The 21,610-nt window shown below is 37.8% G+C and overlaps 1 protein-coding gene across 1 annotated transcript in view; it reads right to left on the bottom strand.

Annotated features, from left to right (window-relative positions):
* The window catches only part of LOC136255117 (uncharacterized), an 85,235-nt gene extending 63,851 nt beyond the window's left edge, over positions 1-21,384 (bottom strand). The window contains exons 1-9 of the mRNA XM_066047837.1: positions 21,297-21,384; positions 16,006-16,110; positions 15,837-15,935; positions 15,679-15,777; positions 8,851-8,949; positions 7,786-7,884; positions 7,612-7,710; positions 7,438-7,536; positions 7,264-7,362 (exon numbers count right to left, since the gene is read on the bottom strand). Coding sequence (XP_065903909.1) covers positions 7,264-7,362; positions 7,438-7,536; positions 7,612-7,710; positions 7,786-7,884; positions 8,851-8,949; positions 15,679-15,777; positions 15,837-15,935; positions 16,006-16,110; positions 21,297-21,308 — 810 coding nt within the window. The 5' untranslated portion in view covers positions 21,309-21,384. The remainder of the gene's footprint in view (positions 1-7,263; positions 7,363-7,437; positions 7,537-7,611; positions 7,711-7,785; positions 7,885-8,850; positions 8,950-15,678; positions 15,778-15,836; positions 15,936-16,005; positions 16,111-21,296) is intronic.
* Between the last annotated feature and the right edge of the window lie 226 nt (positions 21,385-21,610).

The raw sequence follows: 21,610 nt of genomic DNA, 5'->3' as shown, positions 1-21,610 counted from the left end.
CCCTGTAGAGAGATCAGCTAGAAACTAGACACAATGTAAGGAGTTCAGCTACAAGCAAATCACCCTTGAGTGAGTTCAGCTACAAACAAATCAACCTGCAGTGAGATCACCTACAAAAAAGCACCTTGTACAGAGTTCAGCTACAAACAAATTACCCTGTAGAGAGATCGGCTACAAACAAATCAACCTGCAGAAAGATCAGCTACACACAAATCAACTAGTAGAGAGATCAGCTACAAACAAATCAGCTTGTAGAGAGATCAGTTACACACAAATCAACCTGTAGAGAGATAAGCTAGAAACAAATCACCTTGTACAGAGTTCAGCTACAAACAAATTACCCTGTAGAGAGATCGGCTACAAACAAATCAACCTGTAGAAAGATCAGCTACACACAAATCAACTTGTAGAGAGATCAGCTACAAACAAATCAGCTTGTAGAGAGATCAGTTACACACAAATCAACCTGTAGAGAGATAAGCTAGAAACAAATCACCTTGTACAGAGTTCAACTACAAACAAATTACCCTGTAGAGAGATCGGCTACAAACAAATCAACCTGTAGAAAGATCAGCTACACACAAATCAACTTGTAGAGAGATCAGCTACAAACAAATCACCCTGTAGAGAGATCAGCTAGAAACTAGACACAATGTAAGGAGTTCAGCTACAAGTAAATCACCCTGTAGAGAGTTCAGCTAAAACAAATCAACCTGCAGAGAGATCAGCTACAAATAAATCACTTTATAGACAGTTCAGCTACAAACAAATTACCTTGTAGAGAGATCGGCTGCAAATTAATCAACCTACAGAGAGATCAGCTACACACAAATCAACTTGTAGAGAGATCAGCTACAAACAAATCACCTTGTAGAGAGATCAGCTAGAAACTAGATACAATGCAAGGAGTTCAGCTACAAGCAAAATCACCCTTTAGTGAGTTCAGCTACAAACAAATCAACCTGCAGTGAGATCACCCACAAAAACGCACTTGTACAGAGTTCAGTTACAAACAAATTACCCTGTAGAGAGATCAGGTAGAAGAATTCACCTTGTAGAGAGTTCAGCAACAAAGAAACCACCATGTAGAGAGTTCAGCTGCAAACAAATCACCCAGTAGAAAGATCAGCTAGAAAAAGTTACCTTGTAGAGAGTTCAGTTACAAAGAAACCATCATATAGAGAGTTCAGCTACAAAGAAATTATCCCATAGAGAGTTCAGCTAGAAGAAGTCACCTTGTAAAGAGTTCAGCTACAAAGAAACCATCATGTACAGAGTTCAGCTACAAAGAAACCACCTGTACAGAATTCAACTACAATCAAATCACCCTATATAGAGATCAGCTAGAAGAAGTTACCTTGTAGATAGTTCAGCTACAACAATTCACACTGTAGAAAGATCAGCTAGAAGAAGTCACCTTGTAGAGTGTTCAGTTACAAAGAAACCATCATGTAGAGAGTTCAGCTGCAAACAAATCACTCTGTAGAGAGTTCAGCTACAAAGAAACCGCCATGTAGAGAGTCCAGCCTCATACAAACCACCTTGTAGAGAATTCGACTACAACAAATCACCCTATAGAGAAGAAGTTACCTTGTAGAGAGTTCAGCTACAAAGAAACCATCATGTAGGGAGTTCAGCTACAAAGAAACCACCATTTAGAGAGTTTAGCTGCAAAAAATCACCTGTAGAGAGTTCAGCTAGAAACAAATCACCCCGTAGAGAGATCAGCTGGACAAAGTCACCTTGTAGAGAGTTCAGCTACAAAGAAACCATCATGTAGACAGTTCAGCTGCAAACAAATCACCCTGCAGAGAGTTCAGCTACAAAAAATCACCCTGTAGAGAGTTCAGCTAGACGAAGTCACCTTATAGAGAGTTCAGCTACAAAGAAACCATCATGTAGAGAGTTCGGCTACAAAGACACCACCATGTAGAGAGTTTAGCTGCAAACAAATCACCTGTAGAGAGTTCAGCTAGAAACAAAATACCCTGTAGAGAGACCAGCTAGAAGAGGTTACCTTGTAGAGAGTTCAGCTACAAAGAAACCATCCTGTATATAGTTCAGCTACATTTCAAGTCACCCAGTAGAGAGATCAGCTGCTAAAAAATATCCTGTGGGGAATAATGGGCATGTAATAAATATATGTATATAATTTGTATAATTACTAATAAAATCAAAAATAATTGAAGTACTAAAATTCTTCTTTAAGTTCTTTTCTTCTTCCTGTAGTAAAGAAAAAAACACATGGGTTAAAAAAGCCCCAAAGCCAGCCATAGGCCGGCTTTGCAGTATACAAATACAAAAAGAAGTGATATCTAATCAAAAACAGCCAAGCTGTAAAAAAAGGTGCGGCCCCCAAAAAGGCCATGGTGAAAAAAGATGTGAAATCCAAGGTGGCGGCCAAGAAATGGCTGTGATGGTAGGTTAATGGTTACATTTTAATAACGGCAATTCAGGTGAATTTTGTGCCGCTTGGTCTTGGCACCAAATTCACCCGAATTGTTGTTATTAAAATGTAACCATTAACCTATGAGAAATTCCATCAAGATTCTTGTTGAATGACTCCCCACCTTTTCTGCTAGAAATATAACTCCACTTCAAGCCTGACTGCTCTTCATCACCAGAAGAAAACTGTAAACACTATATTATATGCGAACTACTACACAGTGCATCAGTGATGCACCAATATGACAGATGCGTAGGTGAATCTTGGCAATGCTGAAAATGCTCTATAGGGAAACTATAGACAATTTCATGATGGCCAGCTATGAAAGTAAGCCATTACACAAATCAATACCAAAAAGTAAACATTAGCAGAGAAAAAATAGGAAAACAGAGGTAAGTCCACATCTTGGGCTGTGAACAGTGAAGAAGTCAAGGTCGTAACCTTAACCATAGTCGAGTTATGTTTGGCTAGAGGCATCAGTCAGTTAGTCAGCCAATCAGTCAGTCAGTCAGCAGTTCAATAATAATAATTCAATAGAAACTTGTTGGAAGGGTTTGAGATCACTCTGTAGGTACTTTTTAGCTTTACTGCCAAACTGGTATGAAGGAAAAGTAAGACTGGTTTTAGGTGATATTTCTGGCCAGAAAAGCCTGAACCTTCATGATCTCTACTATCATCCCATATGGAAGGAAATGTGGAGGTTAGGAGTTTCTTTCTAAAGAATATGATCCAAAAACAAGCCTCCAAACAGTACTTTTCCTCCACAACAGTTTGGCAGTATTGGCTAGATATAACCAAGCCCATAAATGTATTCAGAGCAACCCCAAACCTTTCCAAAAAGTATCTATGAAAATTTCATTACAAAATTTTCTGCTAACTAACTGATTGACTGACTGGTGCCTCCAGCTAAGCATAATTTAAACATGGATATAAGACTACAGCTTGATTTCTTCATTGTTTGACATCGCTTTGGACCAAGACCTGCTTTTCACCAACCACAGCAGCTACAATGCACATATCATGGACCTACAGTACCTTTGTCCTCTTTTGTGTCCCATCTCGTTCTCCACTACTAAGTGGTAACTCGTGGCATGGCTTCAGTGATAACTCATGGCATTGCTTCAGTGGTTTATTTTTTGTAGTATGACTGGATTGACTGCAGAGGCACTTCTTGTGCTGCTCTTCATTTGTAACACTGTTTCACAGGTGGAACATACAGCAGCTGGAACTGAAGCAAAATGACAACTTCGCAATTGATAGTTGAGGCATGCATAATTTCTGTAGTGATTGGATTGATCGCAGGGTCACTTCTTGTACTGTTCTTCATTTGTAACATTGTAAAGTAGGAATTTGCATTTCAGTCATAGATAATTGGGGTGGATGTTCTGTCTGGTGGGCACCATTCTTTACTTTGGTGTGGTATGTGTTTACTGTTAGTTCACCAGTCATAAATTACAAACAAGTAAACAAACAAGTGTAAGAAAAATAGAATTTTATCTTTGAATAGGAATCATAGAATAAAAAGTACTGAAACAGGGAGATCATCTACATATGCAGTTATACTCAAGTCATGGCTTTACTCTGTATACAGTGTATGACTGAAGTATAGGAATTAAAACGTCCACTAGTATAACTGGAGGTGTACGTATATGAGCTCCCTTGTTTCGATACTTTTTTATTTTTATGATTCCTACTTATTTCTAATTTTCCTGATGCTTGTATGTACAGGGTTTATTATCTTTACAATTTAAGCAAGTAGAAAAGATGAAAGAGAAGATGCATAACATTGTCGGCCCCTGGGAACCCAAATGTGTACATGCCTGTTTGTTAACTTAGTTCTTGCAGTAGCTATGTATGCCACCTGTAGTTTGTACCTTACTATGTGTTATCATACCATATAATAGTACTGTATAATAGGGATCACGAAGGTTTCAGCTATTCTGGCCAAAAATATCACCCTAAAACCAGCCTCACAATACCTTCATGGCATCTTGGAAGTATTGATCAAGCCCCAAAGTGTCTTCATTACAACCTGAAACATTCAATAAGTTGCTACAAATTTTAATTTTTTGGTGGAATTTTCTGACTGACTGGCTGACTGGCTGACTGACTGACTGACTGACTGACTGACTGACTGACTGACTGACTGACTGACTGACTGACTGACTGACTGACTGACTGACTGACTGACTGACTGACTGACTGATTGACTGACCAATGCCTTCAGACAAGCGTAACTCAATAACAGCTCAGGCTACAGCTTGATTTTTTCACTGTTCAGCATTGCTTTAACCCTACTGGTGGCTTTTGGCATACCGCATGGACTTACCTGTGTCCTCCTTTGTGTCCTATTTATCTTTGCTGACAGCACAAGGTGTCAATTCACAGTAGCACTGCATGAGGCTTCGTTGACAGGAATCGTCCTAGTGTTCCGTTGTGATTGAGTTGATTGTAGAGGTTCTTCTCCTAGTGTCTTCATTTGTAACGCTGTGCAATGGGCTAAACATAGCTGAAAACAAAGCGTAATGACCACTTCTACTAATTCAGTAATTGACAGTTGGGGCATGCATTCAGATGAAACAATAAGCCTGGTGGTATTCTTTCCATTCTAATGCAGTATGCCTGGGTTTACCAGTCATAATAATGTTACAAAAAAGTAAACAAACAAGTATGAGGAAAAATTAAGAATTTTAAGTTCGATTAGGGATCATAGAAATAAAATAGTACTGAAACAAGGTAGGTCGCCTACATCTGAAGATATATTAGATTAAATGTCTACTAGTATATCTTCAGGTGTAGACGACATCCCTTATTTCACTACTTTTTATTTTTATGATCTCCTAATCAAACTTAAATTCTTAATTTTTCCTTATACTTGAGGTATCAAGACACACGGTAGTGTGTTGTGCGGCCCAAGAAGCCGGCACACAACACAGTAAATATATTGATAGGAAGAAAATGCGATTTTCACGCATTCATAGCTCTGTGCTTCCTTTACTAAACAAGACGATTTTTGCTGTGGACACACCCACCAATGTCAGTACTCCACACTCCAAATGTCAGCAAAATCGCTTCAAGCATTCCTAAGATATGAGACTTCAAAAATTGGCTTAGTTTCTTCGTTTTTTTTCTTTCTTCGTCTTTTTGCACACTTACAAAAATTGCCATGAAGCACGAGCGCATTATCTGATTGCCTTGAAATTTAGCACACAGAAGGGGGTATAACGGTGCATCTTGATACTAAGTTTGGCTGGAATACGATAAACAGTCAAGGAGTTATTAGTGATATTCACAAAAAATAACACCAATATGTTGTTATGCCTACAGGGTAAACCGCTTAAGGAAAGAAGCTGAAAATCGGTACGTGGATAGGTTTATTATTGAACCTCAAACCTTTTGTGCTTTGAAAGAAATCAAGCTAAAGACCATGAAGATACAGCGAAACAACCAACAGTGTGTAACAATTACGCGATCAAGATTAGCTAATAAAAAAAACGAATACTTGCCTCACCTACCAGACAAACCGCTCAGCGGAATGATTTTAAAATCAGTGTACAGATGGAATAATCATCTTAGAAAGGCTCTTCAATAGTTTAGAAGAATCAGACTTAAAGCCAGTTATAAGACGAAATCCAACTCGGTGTAGCAAGTGCAAGATACTCTAATAGAGCAGTCGCCCTAAAGAGAGATTAGCTAGTAACAAGTAACCTGTATAGATCGAGATCGGCTACAACAAATCACCCTGTAGAGATATCAGCTAGAAACAAGTCACCCTGTAGAGATATCAGCTACAAACAAGTTATCCTATAGAGAGATAAGCTACAAACAAATCACCCTGTAGAAAGATCAGCTGGAAACAAGTCAGCTAGTAGAGAGTTCAGCTAGAAACAAGTCACCCTGTAGAGAGATCAGCTTGATTAGGTCACTCTGTAGAGACATTTCAAATCACCCTGTAGAGAGTTCAGCTAGAAAAGTCACCCTGAAAAGAGTTTAACTACAAATAATGAGAGTTTCAGCTACAGATCAGAAGTCACTATGTGATGATTATTCATTTTATTTATACAAATATTTAATCAGACAAAAGCTATACACACAACTGCTTCTTTTGTTCAACAATTCCTGTAGTAAAGAGAAAAAAAAAACAAGTTACCAAAGCCAGTTTATGGCCGGCTTTGTGGCTTGCAATACAAAAAGAAGTGATATCTAAATCAAAACAGCCAAGCTGTTAAAAAGGGTGCAGCCCCTCAAAAGGCTAGTGTGAAAAAAGATGTAAAATCAGAGGTGGCAGCCAAGAAATGGCTGTGATGGTAGGTTAATGTCAAAATTTTAATAATGACAATTCAGGTGAAGTTGGTGCCGAATCCTAGTGAAACTTCCAATGCAAATTCACATGAATTGTCGTTTTTAAATTTTTTGACATTAATCTACCATCACAGCCATTTCTTGACCGCCACCTTTGATTTCACATCTTTTTCACACTGGCCTTTTTGGGGGTCACACCCTTTTTTTACAGCTTGGCTGTTTTTGGTTTAGATAACATATGCAATTGCTTTAGCTTACATGTTGGCCTGTCTAATCATTCTTTCACTATACTGTAAAGGCCGTACATAAGCACTAAAAGGCTCATCATGTAATGTAAAAGATTTGACATCACACTGCGTGCAGATGAGTGGTTCTGATGGTTAATATATAGTATATTTCCAAACCAATAATTTAGGAATTTTAGTTAACAATGTAACACCAGCACGTAGGGCAGGTGCCAATGCTTCACAGCACAAACTATGCAATCTACTACATACTTTATAGTAAGTGCTCACCTTATCCACACTATTCACATCAGCTCCTCTTGATAGTAAAAGTTCCATTACATTTTTATTACCATGAATTATTGCTCTGTTTAGTGGAGTACAACCATCCTATAATATGATCAGTAAAGTACAGTACTGCTCAAATGTAACGTCACAATTGTCTACTTTGTTTTCAGTGCTCACCTTATCCACACAATTCACATCAGCTCCACTTGATAGTAATAGTTCCATTACATTTTTATTACCATGAATTATTGCTCTGTTTAGTGGAGTACAACCATCCTATAATATGATCAGTAAAGTACAGTACTGCTCAAATGTAACGTCACAATTGTCTACTTTGTTTTCAGTGCTCACCTTATCCACACTATTCACATCAGCTCCTCTTGATAGTAAAAGTTCCATTACATTTTTATTACCATGAATTATTGCTCTGTTTAGTGGAGTACAACCATCCTATAATATGATCAGTAAAGTACAGTACTGCTCAAATGTAACGTCACAATTGTCTACTTTGTTTTCAGTGCTCACCTTATCCACACAATTCACATCAGCTCCACTTGATAGTAATAGTTCTGCTACTTGTGTGTGACCATTTTCTGCTGCTTCATGTAATAAAGTACTAGCATTCTAAACAACAATAACAAGATCATTAAGCTATAACAAATCAATATTAAACTCAAACAGTAATATAAACAGAAACTGCACAAATTTACCATGCAAAAGGGTGGGTGCTGAAAAACCTCTCAAAAATTTTACTATATGTTAGCTAGGAAGCTATAAGTGCAATTGCTTTATATACAATGAAAAGATACAAAGAACGAAGGGGAAAGCTAATCTCTTAGAATCAATGAGAGGCAGTCAGAGTTAGTAAAGCTAATTATATCAAAACTGCAAAAAATCTAAATCTAATAGAACAGTCATATACTTTAAAAAACATCCAAATTTTCATTAAAACTCTTCTAAACCACAGGGAAAAATCAGCATATGAGCTGACAATGAATCTCTTCTTCTTGACGTGTGTGCACTGCTGTTACACTGCTTTTGCACTGTTGTGCAAAACTTTCTGTCATGCTTGAGATAAAATTTCAGCATCTTTCAGTCAGCAGTGCTACAGCATCTGGGAGCTGTCAGACTTTTGCTTCCAGAGATTCTATAACACACTTGCTGGTTAATGGTTTTGTAACATAATTCATCATCAGGAAATCCTATGCACTACATTTAAAAAGGTTGACTTCAGACATATTAAGCCACAACTGTATGACAAATGTGAAGTGGAGACATAGTGGAGATTTGACAAGTTTCTTTGTCTCAATATACTCGGGTATTTGATCCTAGTATTCATTAATATTAGTATTAATTTTTGTTCCACAGATGTACAGCAAGTTATCCACCTTTTCACAAAAAAAAACTATATAGTTATTGCCTTGTTTGTACTATAGGTGTCATGAAGGTAACGTAAGCCTTCATGATCCTTATCATCTAGTACTAACATACTGTGTGCTTAACTTCATGCTACACATGTATGTATACAATTACACACCTATGTAAGTACAGTATGCATACAATATCCACTATACTATTGTAAGTGCTCACTTTATTCTTATTACTCACATCAGCTCCACTTGATATTAACAATTCAGCTATTTTTACATTACCATACCTTAGCGCTGTATGTAATAAATCATAACCTTCCTGTATAGTGAAATTAACATAATCTTTGAAGCACATTAACACTGCATTTACATACTACATAAACAGTTATGACACACAGACATACTATTCTGTACATACATACAGAGCATGAAACTCTTAGTGCATAACCTCTCATTTTTAATAATTATAACACTGTATAATAGGGATCATGAGAGTTTGTACTTTCTCACAAAAAATATTGACCAGAAACTTAGCCGCACAGTACCTTGGCAGTATTGTAGAGCTGTACCGATACCACATTTTGCATCCGATATCCGATATTTATTGTCTATTTCCGATACAGGTTTTCTAATGAATCAATATCATATACACAGCCAATATTTCACAGTTGAACCGATATGCATTACAGCATAAAGAGTATGTAGCATGATCACTATGGCTGCGTTAAAGTACTAGAATTATTATGCTTTTCAACAAACACTGTAATCCTTTTATTTGTTGGTACTAATGACTATTCACAATTAAAGGTTTTTATCCAAACTTGTCTGTTTTTTTTTTGCACTGAACAAAAGAAAATCAACCACCCAACAACCAAAAAAGTGGTGCAAAAAACCCTAAGAAAAAAAACTTGACCAATCGGGGATTTGAACCCAGGCCAACAACCCAGGCCAACTCAGTAAGGAGTGCTAGGCTAAGAACTTAACCACTAGGTCACATCGGCCAATAAGGTGCTTTTCGTGGTACTTATACTACTATTAATAGTGCATATAACTCAAGTGGAATATCTGTATTGTAGACTTGCAATTGATCGATATCGATACTTGTAATATCGGTATCAATACCGATATAATATTGGTATCGGTACAGTCCTACAGTATTGGTTATGTTATTGGTGCCTTAAAGTACAACCCAATATGCTTCTACGATTTTTTTTTTCAATTTCTTCAGACAAGCACAACTCAATAATGGCTAAGGTTACAGGGTTGATTTATTTCACTGCAAGACCTCACCTCAGGTGCCCTTTGGCATACTGCAGTACATACATTGCAAGTATCATGGACTACCTCCTTTGCATCCCTTTCTTTTTAATTAATTTAATTAACCCCCTAACCGCTAAATTTGTAGAGGTCTCCAATCTACTTAACTTCACACCATATAATATAATCCTATAAAACTATGTATCGAACAAGGAATTCGATTATCGAGTTGGTGTTTACACAAAAGCAACCACAAAGCCATTATATAACTTTGAAGTGCAAAAATCGGCCTAAGTGAAACCAAATGTAAAATTTCACTACTTTACAGGCTAGGACTGTTTATAATAACACAATAAACATCACTAACAGTTTAAGCGATGATAACCAAGTCTGGTTTTCCAGCATTTGAGCAAGTGTGCATGCGTATAGATACGAGGTCACTGTTTCGAAGCGTTAAAAAGTAGCAACACGCCACTCCAACCTATTAATCCTTCTCCTTATTGTTCCTCTTCATTAGTAGTGCCATTATGACGTCAAACAATCGTCTACGATACTTGTTAACAACATTCCGAAAGTACGCAATTTGGCATCATCTAAACCCGCGATAGTGCGCGAGAGACCGGTTATCCCTGTTCCCATTCACTTAAGGGCGTGGCCGCTACAGGATAAGCGCAGGAGCTACTAAAACGCTTGACTGAAGTTACAGAGCACTTAGAATGTGATGCTATGGGCGTTTATATATCGAAACCGTCATATGGCGGTTGTGGTGGTGAGAGGGTTAACAGCACAAAGTGTCAATTTGCAGTAGTGTGTATTGGTTTTCCATGCATTTATGATGGGAATCATCCATATTTTCCATAGTGACTGGATTGATTGCAGATGCACTTCTCATGCTATTTTTGCTTGTAACACTGTATAACAGACTGAAGATAGTAGAAAACAAAGCATTGCCAGTAATTGATAGGATGAGGCATGCATTTAGACACAAAATTAATATTGTGATATATCTGGTGCCATTCTTTCTTTTGATGTGGTATGCATTGTTACGGTATGGACAATGTGCTCAACTCTGAAAAACGCCTGCTATGCACCCAGGCGAATGTGCATTTATTATTATAATTATACCATCACACCCCCCTCCCATGAAAGAAGGGTTGGTACAACCAGAAAAATGGCCGAAAGAAAAGATGTTACACAAAAATGGCCTAGAAATACTGTACATAAGTCAAAAATGATTAGCACACAAGTTACAGTTCAACATTGATTCAAAGTTTCCTTGACAAAGCATCTGCCATGACATTTCGCTTTCCTGGGATGTGGCATACAGTGTATATTGAGGATGTACTCTTGTAGCATCAAACTCCACCTCAATAAACGTTGATTCTGGTTCTTCTCTCGATGAAAACCAGAGGACTGTGATCAGTAAAAGTGTCTAGGAAACAGAGTTGGTGTTATGTAGAACTCAAACTGCTGTAGAACCAATATCAAACCCAACGCCTCTTTCTCACAGTGGAGTAGTTCCTCTGGGTGCTGTTAATTTCTTTGAGAAATAGCAGATTGGATGCTCTAACTTATGCACATCTTCCTGCATGAGGACAGTTCCCACTCCCAAATCAATGTATGATGAACGGTTTGTTAAAGTCTGGCATGGCTAACACTGGGGCAGTGGTGAGTAACCTCTTGATCTTAGAAAAAGCTTGCTGTTGGTCATCCGTCCAAGTAAAGCTGTGTTTCTTCATAAGGAGTCTTATCAGAGGCTCAGCCACAACTGCAAAGTTATTGCAAAACTTGCGATAGAAACCCACCATCCCCAAGAATCTCATTAGTTGGCTCTTGCTCGTGGGTATAGGAAAATTGGTTATGGCCTCTACCTTGGGCTTGATGCTCCTTTTTCCCACAACATGCCCCAAATATGTAATGCATGTTTGACCAAACTCACTCTTGGCCAAATTGACAGTCAGCTGGGCTTGTCTGAGACATGTCAAAAACTTTATTTATTATTTATTTATTAAAGCTTTCCAGCACAAGTGCTGAAGGTCTGTAGGACACCTGGTCCAACAGCCTGCTCAAAGACATTAGATACAAAGACATTAGCTACATAAGATGTGTTTGAAAAGTTGCAGAAAGGAGAAAAAATCCATGACTAGACCTAGGTAGCCTCGAACCTGCAGCCATCCGATTTACGCTCGAACACTTACAGGAGTCTACCAGGCGGTCGGGATATTTTCTCCCTGATATTTTCATGTAATTATATCCATAAAAACTGCTTCATTCTCTGTACATGTATGTGCTGATCTCAAGTGTCACTAAAAATGACAATATCATCAATATACCCTCACATTCTTCCAGGCCTGCAAGAACTTGGTGAATCATATGTTGAAAAGTTGTAAGTGCATTTTTCAACCTGAAAGGTATAAACTTGTACTACCCTTAAATGGGTAGGAAATAAACTTACAATGATGTGTTTCAGAACTATCAAACAGTACGGTAGTACTGTTTAAGTAGGGATCCCCCGAAAATGACGCGTGCTGCCTAAAATTCCGCCTTCAAAAATCATCCTAGAGACATCTTACACCACGAAAATCACCTTTACGGAATACTATTTGTCTATCTAACATGAAATACAACATTAAAAACAAGAAAATACTTACCAGTGACCAGATATAGAATTTTTTTAAATTGCCAAAACTTGAAATTTGGTCTGTCTCACTCACTCACTCACTCACTCACTCACTGACCACAGTCGCAAGCCTAGAGGCTAAACGAAGCAGCGCACAGTCACCATTTTACACCACAATAATAAACTCACCAGTGGGATGTGCCTTTTTGGGGTTCCAATGAGTGTAGGCCTCTGTGCCTTGTCGTTTCTTTTATGCTGCTTGTCTTCTTCTTCATCCAACAAAACCATATTGAGGAATTAATTTTCCATATCAACACTTTCTTTCAGCAGCATATTTAGATGCCACAGAATTATTTCAAGGCTGGATTTCAGAAGCACTTGAGTCCTGGCACTACTATAAGAGGTATACTAGCTAGATACAGTATCTGCAACTTTGCGATTGGGATCCCGTTCGTGATAGGTTCACGACCACACCCGATCTAGATGGACTAATGGCGATAGAGTGCAGAGACCACACCTCTTAACAATCTAGCTACAGTATTTAGCTACTTAACAGTAAACAAGATTACCTCAGCCCTTATTGGTCTAGCTATAGCTAGCTGCACACCCGTTTATTGGCTCGAGATACTCTAATACAACAGTCATGTATGATATTCTAATAGAACAGTCACAAGTTACCATATGGAAGGAAATTTGAAATTTGGCGAATTTGGTGAATGACCATGAATTCGCCAAATTTCCCCCGTCCAAATATTTTGCTAGTGAAGAAAACAGCAAACCAAGCCTCGAAATAAAACAATTTTCTACTAGACCAAGGACTACTGGGCCAGGCATCAAGCTAGAGCCAAGCCTGCCTCGACTACCTCACTAGGTAGCTAGCTACTGCACATGTGGTATCCTCAAACCTCACCTTGAAATGGGCATGACAAGTAGCGAGTGCTACCATATCAAGTGTGATATTCACTATTCCAGAGGGTGTAGATCTACTGGTTGTAGATCTACTGGTTGTATAGTATTACCTTTTAGTTGATTGCTGACTCCAGGCGTCACTGAAGAGGCATGGTACTCCAGATCATCGCTTCAGGCACAGCGATTAGCAGTCTAATTAATTAAACAGGACGTGTACTTTGCTAACAATTCGCCAAATTTTATTTCGCCAACAGTGATATTTGCCAAATTTTACCTCCTCCAAAGTTTCCCTCCGTACGGTACACTGAAACTAGCCGTGCTGCAACAAAAAAACTGAACATACTAGTATTTTAAAAATTGTTAATTTAAAAATGAAGTAGGGATCTATGCAATAAAAAGTAGTGAAACAAGAGATGAATGATGGTATTACAGCATAGCTCGGTGGAAAAGTCCCTACTTTGGCAAGTTCAATGCCAAAGTAGGGACTTTTCCGAGCTATACTGTAATACCATCATTCATCTCTTGTTTCACTACTTTTTATGCATAGATCCCTATTTCATTTTTAAATTAACAATTTTTCGACACATTAAGAAAACTAGTATTTTAGTTTTCTTAATGTGTCGAATGCACCCATAAGGGTGATTTTCCAAAATTCGGTCACACATAAAGGTGAATTCATGTACCACGTTTGCTGTGAATCTGATAAATATTCAAGGAGTTATGAGCATTTATTCACATAAAAAAGATCAAACTTTGTCATGGCTACAGGGTAAACGAGTATGAGAATAAACTCGAAAATTTGTGTGTACATAGGCTGATCATCATAGCAATGCCTTTTGATAGTTTGAATAGCAATAGAGTTACAGCTATAAAGCTATAAATCAATAACTAAAACTGTGGGATCAAGATACTCCAATAGAGCAGTCACTGCGGGGTAAAAAAGGTACATAAAAATGTTAGAAAAAAGCTTTCCAGAGTTCAAACCAGGGACCTCCATATCTAATACCTGCATCCTTAACCACTGTTATCTTTGCTGATCACCTTGCATAATTTCTGCTTTATTGATGAATTTTCTAGTTGAAATCTGCTTATAATCAAACATTTGTAATTTCATAGATCTACCAATAGAAGTATTGGATTGTTCTAGAACATTTATGTTCTATTACAAGTCCTCAAAAAATGTGCACTCTATTAGAGTATTACAATAGTAAATCATGCAATGAAATACATTATTTATAAGTCTGTCTTCAATAATCATCATTGTGTCTATTTAGACTACAACAAGTTTGATACTGAAATTTGATTGGCTGAAAACGTGGTCTCTAAATCTCGTAGAGCCACGGTCATGTCCAATAGAGACCACGCTCTGAGGCGATACGAAACACGATAATTACGCGCCTGTAACATTGGCAACGCATGGGCGTTTAAATGGCTAGTAACAGCCCTACTGAATTAGAGGGAGGTATTATGGGCTTGTTTGTACTAATCAACACTACATTACTTGCTTACAAGCAGCTGTCGGGGCACAACAACAGCAACAATGAGTTGTAGTCCAGTCGCTGAGTCCAGTACTTCGATACATAGCACGCGCCTGTAACATTGGCAACGTATGGGCGTTTAAACGGGTAGCAACAGCCACGCTGAGGTCCCGCCATGTAGGGTGTAGAGGGCTTGTTTCTAGTAATTAGCCATACATTTCCCATTTACAAGCAGCTGTCAATTCAAGGTACAATAACGAGTTGTAGTCTAAATAAGTTAGACGTCAAGAACCACTGTGTTCTACGGGATTTAGAAAACCCTCAGGCCCTTAGTAGCGCCCTCGCTGCGCTCGGGCGCTACAGCCCAGGGCCTTCGAGTTTTCTAAATCCCGTAGAACCCTGGTTCTTGACGTCTAACTATTATTTAGAAAAGAAAAAATGTGAGTAAAAACAAACCCCAAAGTCAGCCATAGGCTGGTTTGGGGGCCTTATAAAGTACAAAAAGAAGTGAAATTTGCACAAAAAAGCCAAGCTGTGTATAAACGGTGTGGCCTTGGTGAAAAAAGTTGTGAAATCAAAGGTGGTGGCCCAGAAATGGCTGCAATGATGTTACTGCTAATAAATTTACAGCCACTATTAAACTTTATTAGCATTAACATCATTGCAGCCATTTCTTGGCCGCCACCTTTTATTTCACAACTTTTTTTCATCCAGGCATTTTAAGGCTGCACCATTTTTTCAAAGCTTTGGCTGTTTTTGTGTGGATAATCTACTACATGATCACCTTATCCACACTGTTAACATCAGCTCCTCTTGATAGTAATAGTTCTACTACTTGTATGTGACCATTTTCTGTTGCTTTGTGTAATGGAGTATTATTCCACTACAGTAACAATCACAACAAGTTACATAACACACAGCCACTGTATCATAAGTGCTCACATTATTCACACTATCAACATTGCCTCCTCTTGATAGTAATAGTTTCACTATTTGTATGCCACCATTCTCTGCTGCTTTGTGTAATGGAGTGTCATTCCACTACAGTAGCAGTTACAACAAATCACATGACAACAACTACACAATCCACTATGTTATTGCAAGTGCTCACCACATCCACACTGTTAACATCAGTTTCCCTTGACAATAATAATTCTTCTACTCGAGCCGTGTTACCACCCATTGCGGCTTTATGTAATGGAGTCTGCTTCCTCCACTATCATGATAATCATAACAAAATCACATTATACAAAGTAAACACTATGGCTTAATACCGTATTTCTCATATAAAACCCAGGCTTTTGTTTACTCCCAACCCAGCCTTTAAGCAATTAGGACCTTTATTTCTTTTTTGCTTATTAAAGGGCATATACTTTGTCATACAATTATAGTTTCATACATCTGGCACTATTCTTTGCCTTGATGAGGCATTATAAAAGTTCACTAATGTTACAACAAACAAGTGTATGGAAAACTGGTAAGTTAAGAGAGTACAGTAGTACTAATAGTAGGGATCATTATACCTTTCCATGAAAACATAAAACCATGCAGCCTAACAAAACCTTCACAATGCCTTAGCAGCATTGGCTAGGTATATATAATCAAGAACAAAAGTGTCAACCCGAAATGCTTCCTATGAGTTGCTAAAATTATGGAATTTTCAACTAACTGATTGACTGATGCCTTCAGACAGTGTCACTCAATAACGGTTACAGCTATGGGCTTGATTTTTCACTGTTAGACATCATGGGTACCTTTTGGCATACCACAGCATGTACACCATGGACTTACTTTGTCCTCCTCTACATAGCTGTGTCCCATTTCATTTGCTTGCAATGCAAAGGTGTCAAATTGCAGCAACACATCAATGGCTTCATGCATGAAATTTTCTTACCATGCCTCCAACAGTTGAAGTAAACCTGTAGGACTATATAACTGGCAGAACAAATACTAAACAAAACAGCTACAGTATCAGATTTGGTTGCACAATTCACACGTTTGCTATAATCATTTGATGCCATCCTATATCCCCTATCAGGAATTGGAAGGCGGGCTCTTTATATGCAGATTTTAAACTTGTATTAACTAATAACTAAATATATTTTTGTATTAGCGTTTTACCCCTTTAGGGGCTTTGCTAATTAATAAAATGAAAATATGCAATAAGCACCTCTAAAAATAATTATTGTTTAATGGATTATATATCTACCTCTGCTACTTTTCTTGTGCTTTTTTTCTTGAGAACACCAGAAACAGCATTAAATGAATGAAAAGCATCATTATCAAACTAAGAAAATAGCTATTTAGATTATGTACGTAAGTAACTTGAGCTGCATACAAACTGAGTGCTCTAATAGGGTGACTGTACTATTAGAGTATCTTGATCGCACAGTACTTGTTACAAGTAGCTGGATTTCACATTATAACTCAGTGGCTTTTACTCCAATTCTTCTATACTACTGCAAGAACTTTCTATGATAATTATTCCATCTACATACTGGTTTTCAGCACACTGCTCTAAGCGGTTTGCCTGGTAGGCATAAAAACTAGCAGTTTTTATTCATGAAACTCGATCGCGTTTACAATTGTAGGGTTTAGTGTCATATCTCCATGATCTTTATCTCAATTCATTTCAAAACACAAAAAAGGCACTCTCCTACGATGGCTACTCCATCTACATAGCAATTTTCAACTCATTCCTTCAAGGGGTTTACCCTGTCGACATGACAGAAATTTGACTTTATTTTACACGAATAATCGGTAATAAATCCTTGATTGTTCGTGGGATTCCCACCAAACTTGGTACTGAGATTTGCTTTAATGGGCCCTTTAATTAAGTGTGCCAAATTTCAGCCTGATTGGAGTACGCATTTGTGTTTCATGGCAGATTTTGCATAGTGTGCAAAACAAAGAGAGAGAAAAACGAAGAAACTAAAACAAAACTTTGGCCGCTTGTATCTCGGAAATTGCTAAGGCCATTTTCTTCAATTTGGTAGTATGTAGCCTAGTGGTATGCGATATATCAAAAAATTATCGATATCAAAAAACTATCGATACCACAATATCATTATTGTATCGAATTTTGATTTTGCAGATGCTGATATTAATTCTACAATTGTCAATATATCGAGATATTTTTGATAAGGTTACAGCATTTTGGTCTGTGATTGCACAATCATACTAGAGTCAGTTCTGTGCAATTTAGCCATTTTAAAAGCTTATCTATACCAGTTTCCTAGGCTTGTTAGTAGTGCTATGTAATGGTTTCAGTGAATCTATTGTATTTATGCATAATTTTATATGTTAATATCGGCAGCCCATGCAATTAATCCGCCCACACAATCTAATTAAGTATTGAAATTGTGACATTTTACTGATTATCGATCAATATCATATCAAAATCCAGATATCACACACCACTAATTTAAGTTAGTTTTAGTTGTAGCTTAGTTCTTGTATGTTGGTAGTTAGGCCAAGCAAACTTGACTGCTTGTTTCTTATCCACAAAAAAATCGGATTTCCATGCAAGTGGGAAGTCATCTTTCATTATTCAATGTTAAAGAAAATATTAAGCTAGCTAAAGCCTTTTTTAGAACTAGTACTTATGTTTTACCATTGTTTCTGAGGTGCAAGTGACATTTGCTGTGCTGTAAATAATACCCAGCCTTCTTAGCATCAAAATACGTGTGCACGTGATTGATAACAGTAAAAATGAAATTAGAGGTGGTGGGATAAAAAGTAGGGCTCAAATGAATAGCCGATTATTCAGATTAATATTCATTCACATTGTATTCAAATAATAAAATTAACCCTCGATTATTCGCACGTGATCGTTATACAAAGGCACATGATTAGCTGTCAGCAATTAACGTAGTGGAAGACAATGCTAATGAAAGGAAAGGATGGTGGTGATAAAGCAAAGGCTAGAAATAGGTACTCATGTCAAAACATGCTATTGGGATTTGTCAAATGAAGCCATAAAACAAAAAAATCACAACACTGAATTTCACCCTTAGTTCTTAGGAATTATACATCAAACAACCTAAAAAACATAATTTATATCCTTTTAACAGCCTTAGCTTGGCTGAACAGGTCGATTGAAAAACCTCATCAACAGCCATTTTCCCTTTCCCTATACAAAATACATGTATTTTACACAATAATACAAAATGCAAAAGTACAAGTATTAGTACTCATAATCTCTACAGCACAATATAAACAAAAGAAAGCATTTGAATTGCTCTTTAAAATGTCACCCGAACTTTTGTTGTAACATTACAACATAATTTGCGCTCCATACAAAACTCCATTGAAGAATTTAGTTACTCGGGTGGACAAACCCCGAAAGTACAACTTGTTACCCTCGACCAAATTAGCCAAACTTGGTATCATACAATGTGTTGGAGCTTACTGATTAACAATCCACCCAAACTGAGTGGTTAAATGGTTCTTTTACAAAGATGCATAACAAAAAGTGTGAAAAAAACAGGGTTTTTTAGTGTACTAGCTAGTATGTACCTTAATTTCGCCATACAAGACTCCCTCCTGCCTTTTCCCTTCGTCCCAGCACACCCTATTATATACTACGCAAATCACCTGTTATCAAGGAGTACGGTGAACTGTATCCCATCTCCGTAAACCATAGTATGCGGATGTTATGGCACCGTGTTTAAAAGGTGGTGACGTGATCGTGAAGCCATACAAATGCAATATACGGAAAATTTGACAAATGTTTTGATATGTTCTACTTTGTTATAAACACTTTCCATCACAATATCGCTGCTGTAATCCTTACAGAAAGGGCACTATGCTATCCTTTTCTTCTCAATAAGTTATCCATACAAAGCCACAAACCTGTTTGTGGTTATTTATAGGCTTCTCGGTAGTGGCCGCCTTAATTACTGGATTGCATTCATAGCAATGAAACCTTACACCGATTATTCAAGTATTCAAATAATAGTTGAGTGAATATTCGAATACAAAAAACTACTACTATTCGTTTGAGCCCTAGTAAAAAGGGATGTGGGAAACAATTAATCAAGTTTGCCTGGCCTTAGCTGTATATTTTACATGTAACATTATTTGTTTATTAGTTAAAGTATGTCGGCCGCCCACACAATCTAATTATTGCTATCGATCAATATTGTATCAAAATCAAAGTCCTGATATCGCACTAGTCTTGCGTGCCCGGTCCACTTCTATAACAAAATTATTAATTTGGTTCCAATCAGATAAGGAATCGCGAAGCTCTGTACATATGTGTGAAAATCACGTTTTCTTTCTCCTTGCCAGTATACTCATGGTGTGGCATGCTAGTTTCTTGGGTTGCTCAACACACTAGCATGTGTCTTGATCGGTCGCTCTATATATGGCATCTTGTACGCACATGATTTTAGACTGCCACACCCTAGGTTTCGGGGGATGTTTTACCCAGTGGTAATACTGAAAAGCAGGTGATATAGTGCCGGCAGTCATGTGCATTGAAAAACTTAAACAAAAAAAAATCTAATTTAAAAATAATAAAGCTGCCCTTAGTTTCTACCTTATAAACGTCCAACTGAAGTGACTTCTATAAGGCCAGGCAAAGTTGTTTCTCATCAGCCTCCCATCTCTACCAACACTGCCATCTCAACTTTCATTATTACATTCTGGCATGGCACACCCCCTATTTCACATGTGACCTTAACACACGTGATGCACCTCATGTTAACAATGGCATTTATTTGTCTCACCACTACTGTGGATGGGTAGCTGTGTAAAACGTTTATATGCTTGTATATGACATGATTCTTGTGACACAGCTATGGTATAAAAACCAATTTTTTTAAAATAATTAATTACATGGTGTCATAATGAATAATAACCGCCCGCCCGCATCAAGATTGAGGAAGTGGTGATAAGAAACAAGGAATCTACTTTGCCCGAGACTTTGCCTGGCCTAAACAAAAACCAAAGCTAACCCTAATAACTACTTGTCGCGTGCCCTAAAGTACAAGACCCGAGGCAAACTAGCTATACTGCCCTAAAGTCGAATGCTCGGGGCATACTGGATGCCTAGCTCGCCTCGATACAACTAACTAGAGTGTTTGCTAAATTCCGGATGAACTAGTGCCGGTAAAATAGCCGTTTATAATACGTTCATAACCAGTGCCGGCACTGTATTATAAAATATTATCCACTCTCTTTACCGGCTTCACTTTGCTTCTAACTCCCTGTATTTACAGGCCTAGTCTTCTCACAGGTCCCTAGTGGGATAATACAGATAATATAATATTTACCATTAATTTTTGAGATACTACACTATTGAACTAGTATAGTATCGTTTTACCCTACCCCCACCATGCCGAGCTAGTTTTCATTGAACCCTATTCCTAGATACGTACACTGGTTTGTAAAGCTTACGTTGTCTGCCATGTGTACTCGTCTGGAATTGAAGTGATTCCAACACGTCCCTCGAGACGCCTAGAAGACGAGCTATCGGAAATTTCAGTTCAGTTTGAAAAAATTCGCCTGCGGCGGGGGAATTCTTTTACTGGGGATATTTATTCACCCAACCTGATATCAGCACGTGATTATTTTTATTGTACAGACGCTTCATGGTCAACCGTGTTTCTCCGCGTAACAAAACATTACGAGTGACTATTAACTATGGGCTTCTAGTCTAACAGCAAGAGATGATATGAGATCAGAAAAGTTACCAGATGGCAGCTTCAATA

The sequence above is a fragment of the Dysidea avara genome, chromosome 5 (assembly GCF_963678975.1).
Source record: "Dysidea avara chromosome 5, odDysAvar1.4, whole genome shotgun sequence".
In the NCBI taxonomy this organism is placed as follows: domain Eukaryota; kingdom Metazoa; phylum Porifera; class Demospongiae; order Dictyoceratida; family Dysideidae; genus Dysidea; species Dysidea avara.
Note: the sequence above shows the minus strand (reverse complement) of the source record. Positions and strands in the feature narration are given on the sequence as shown.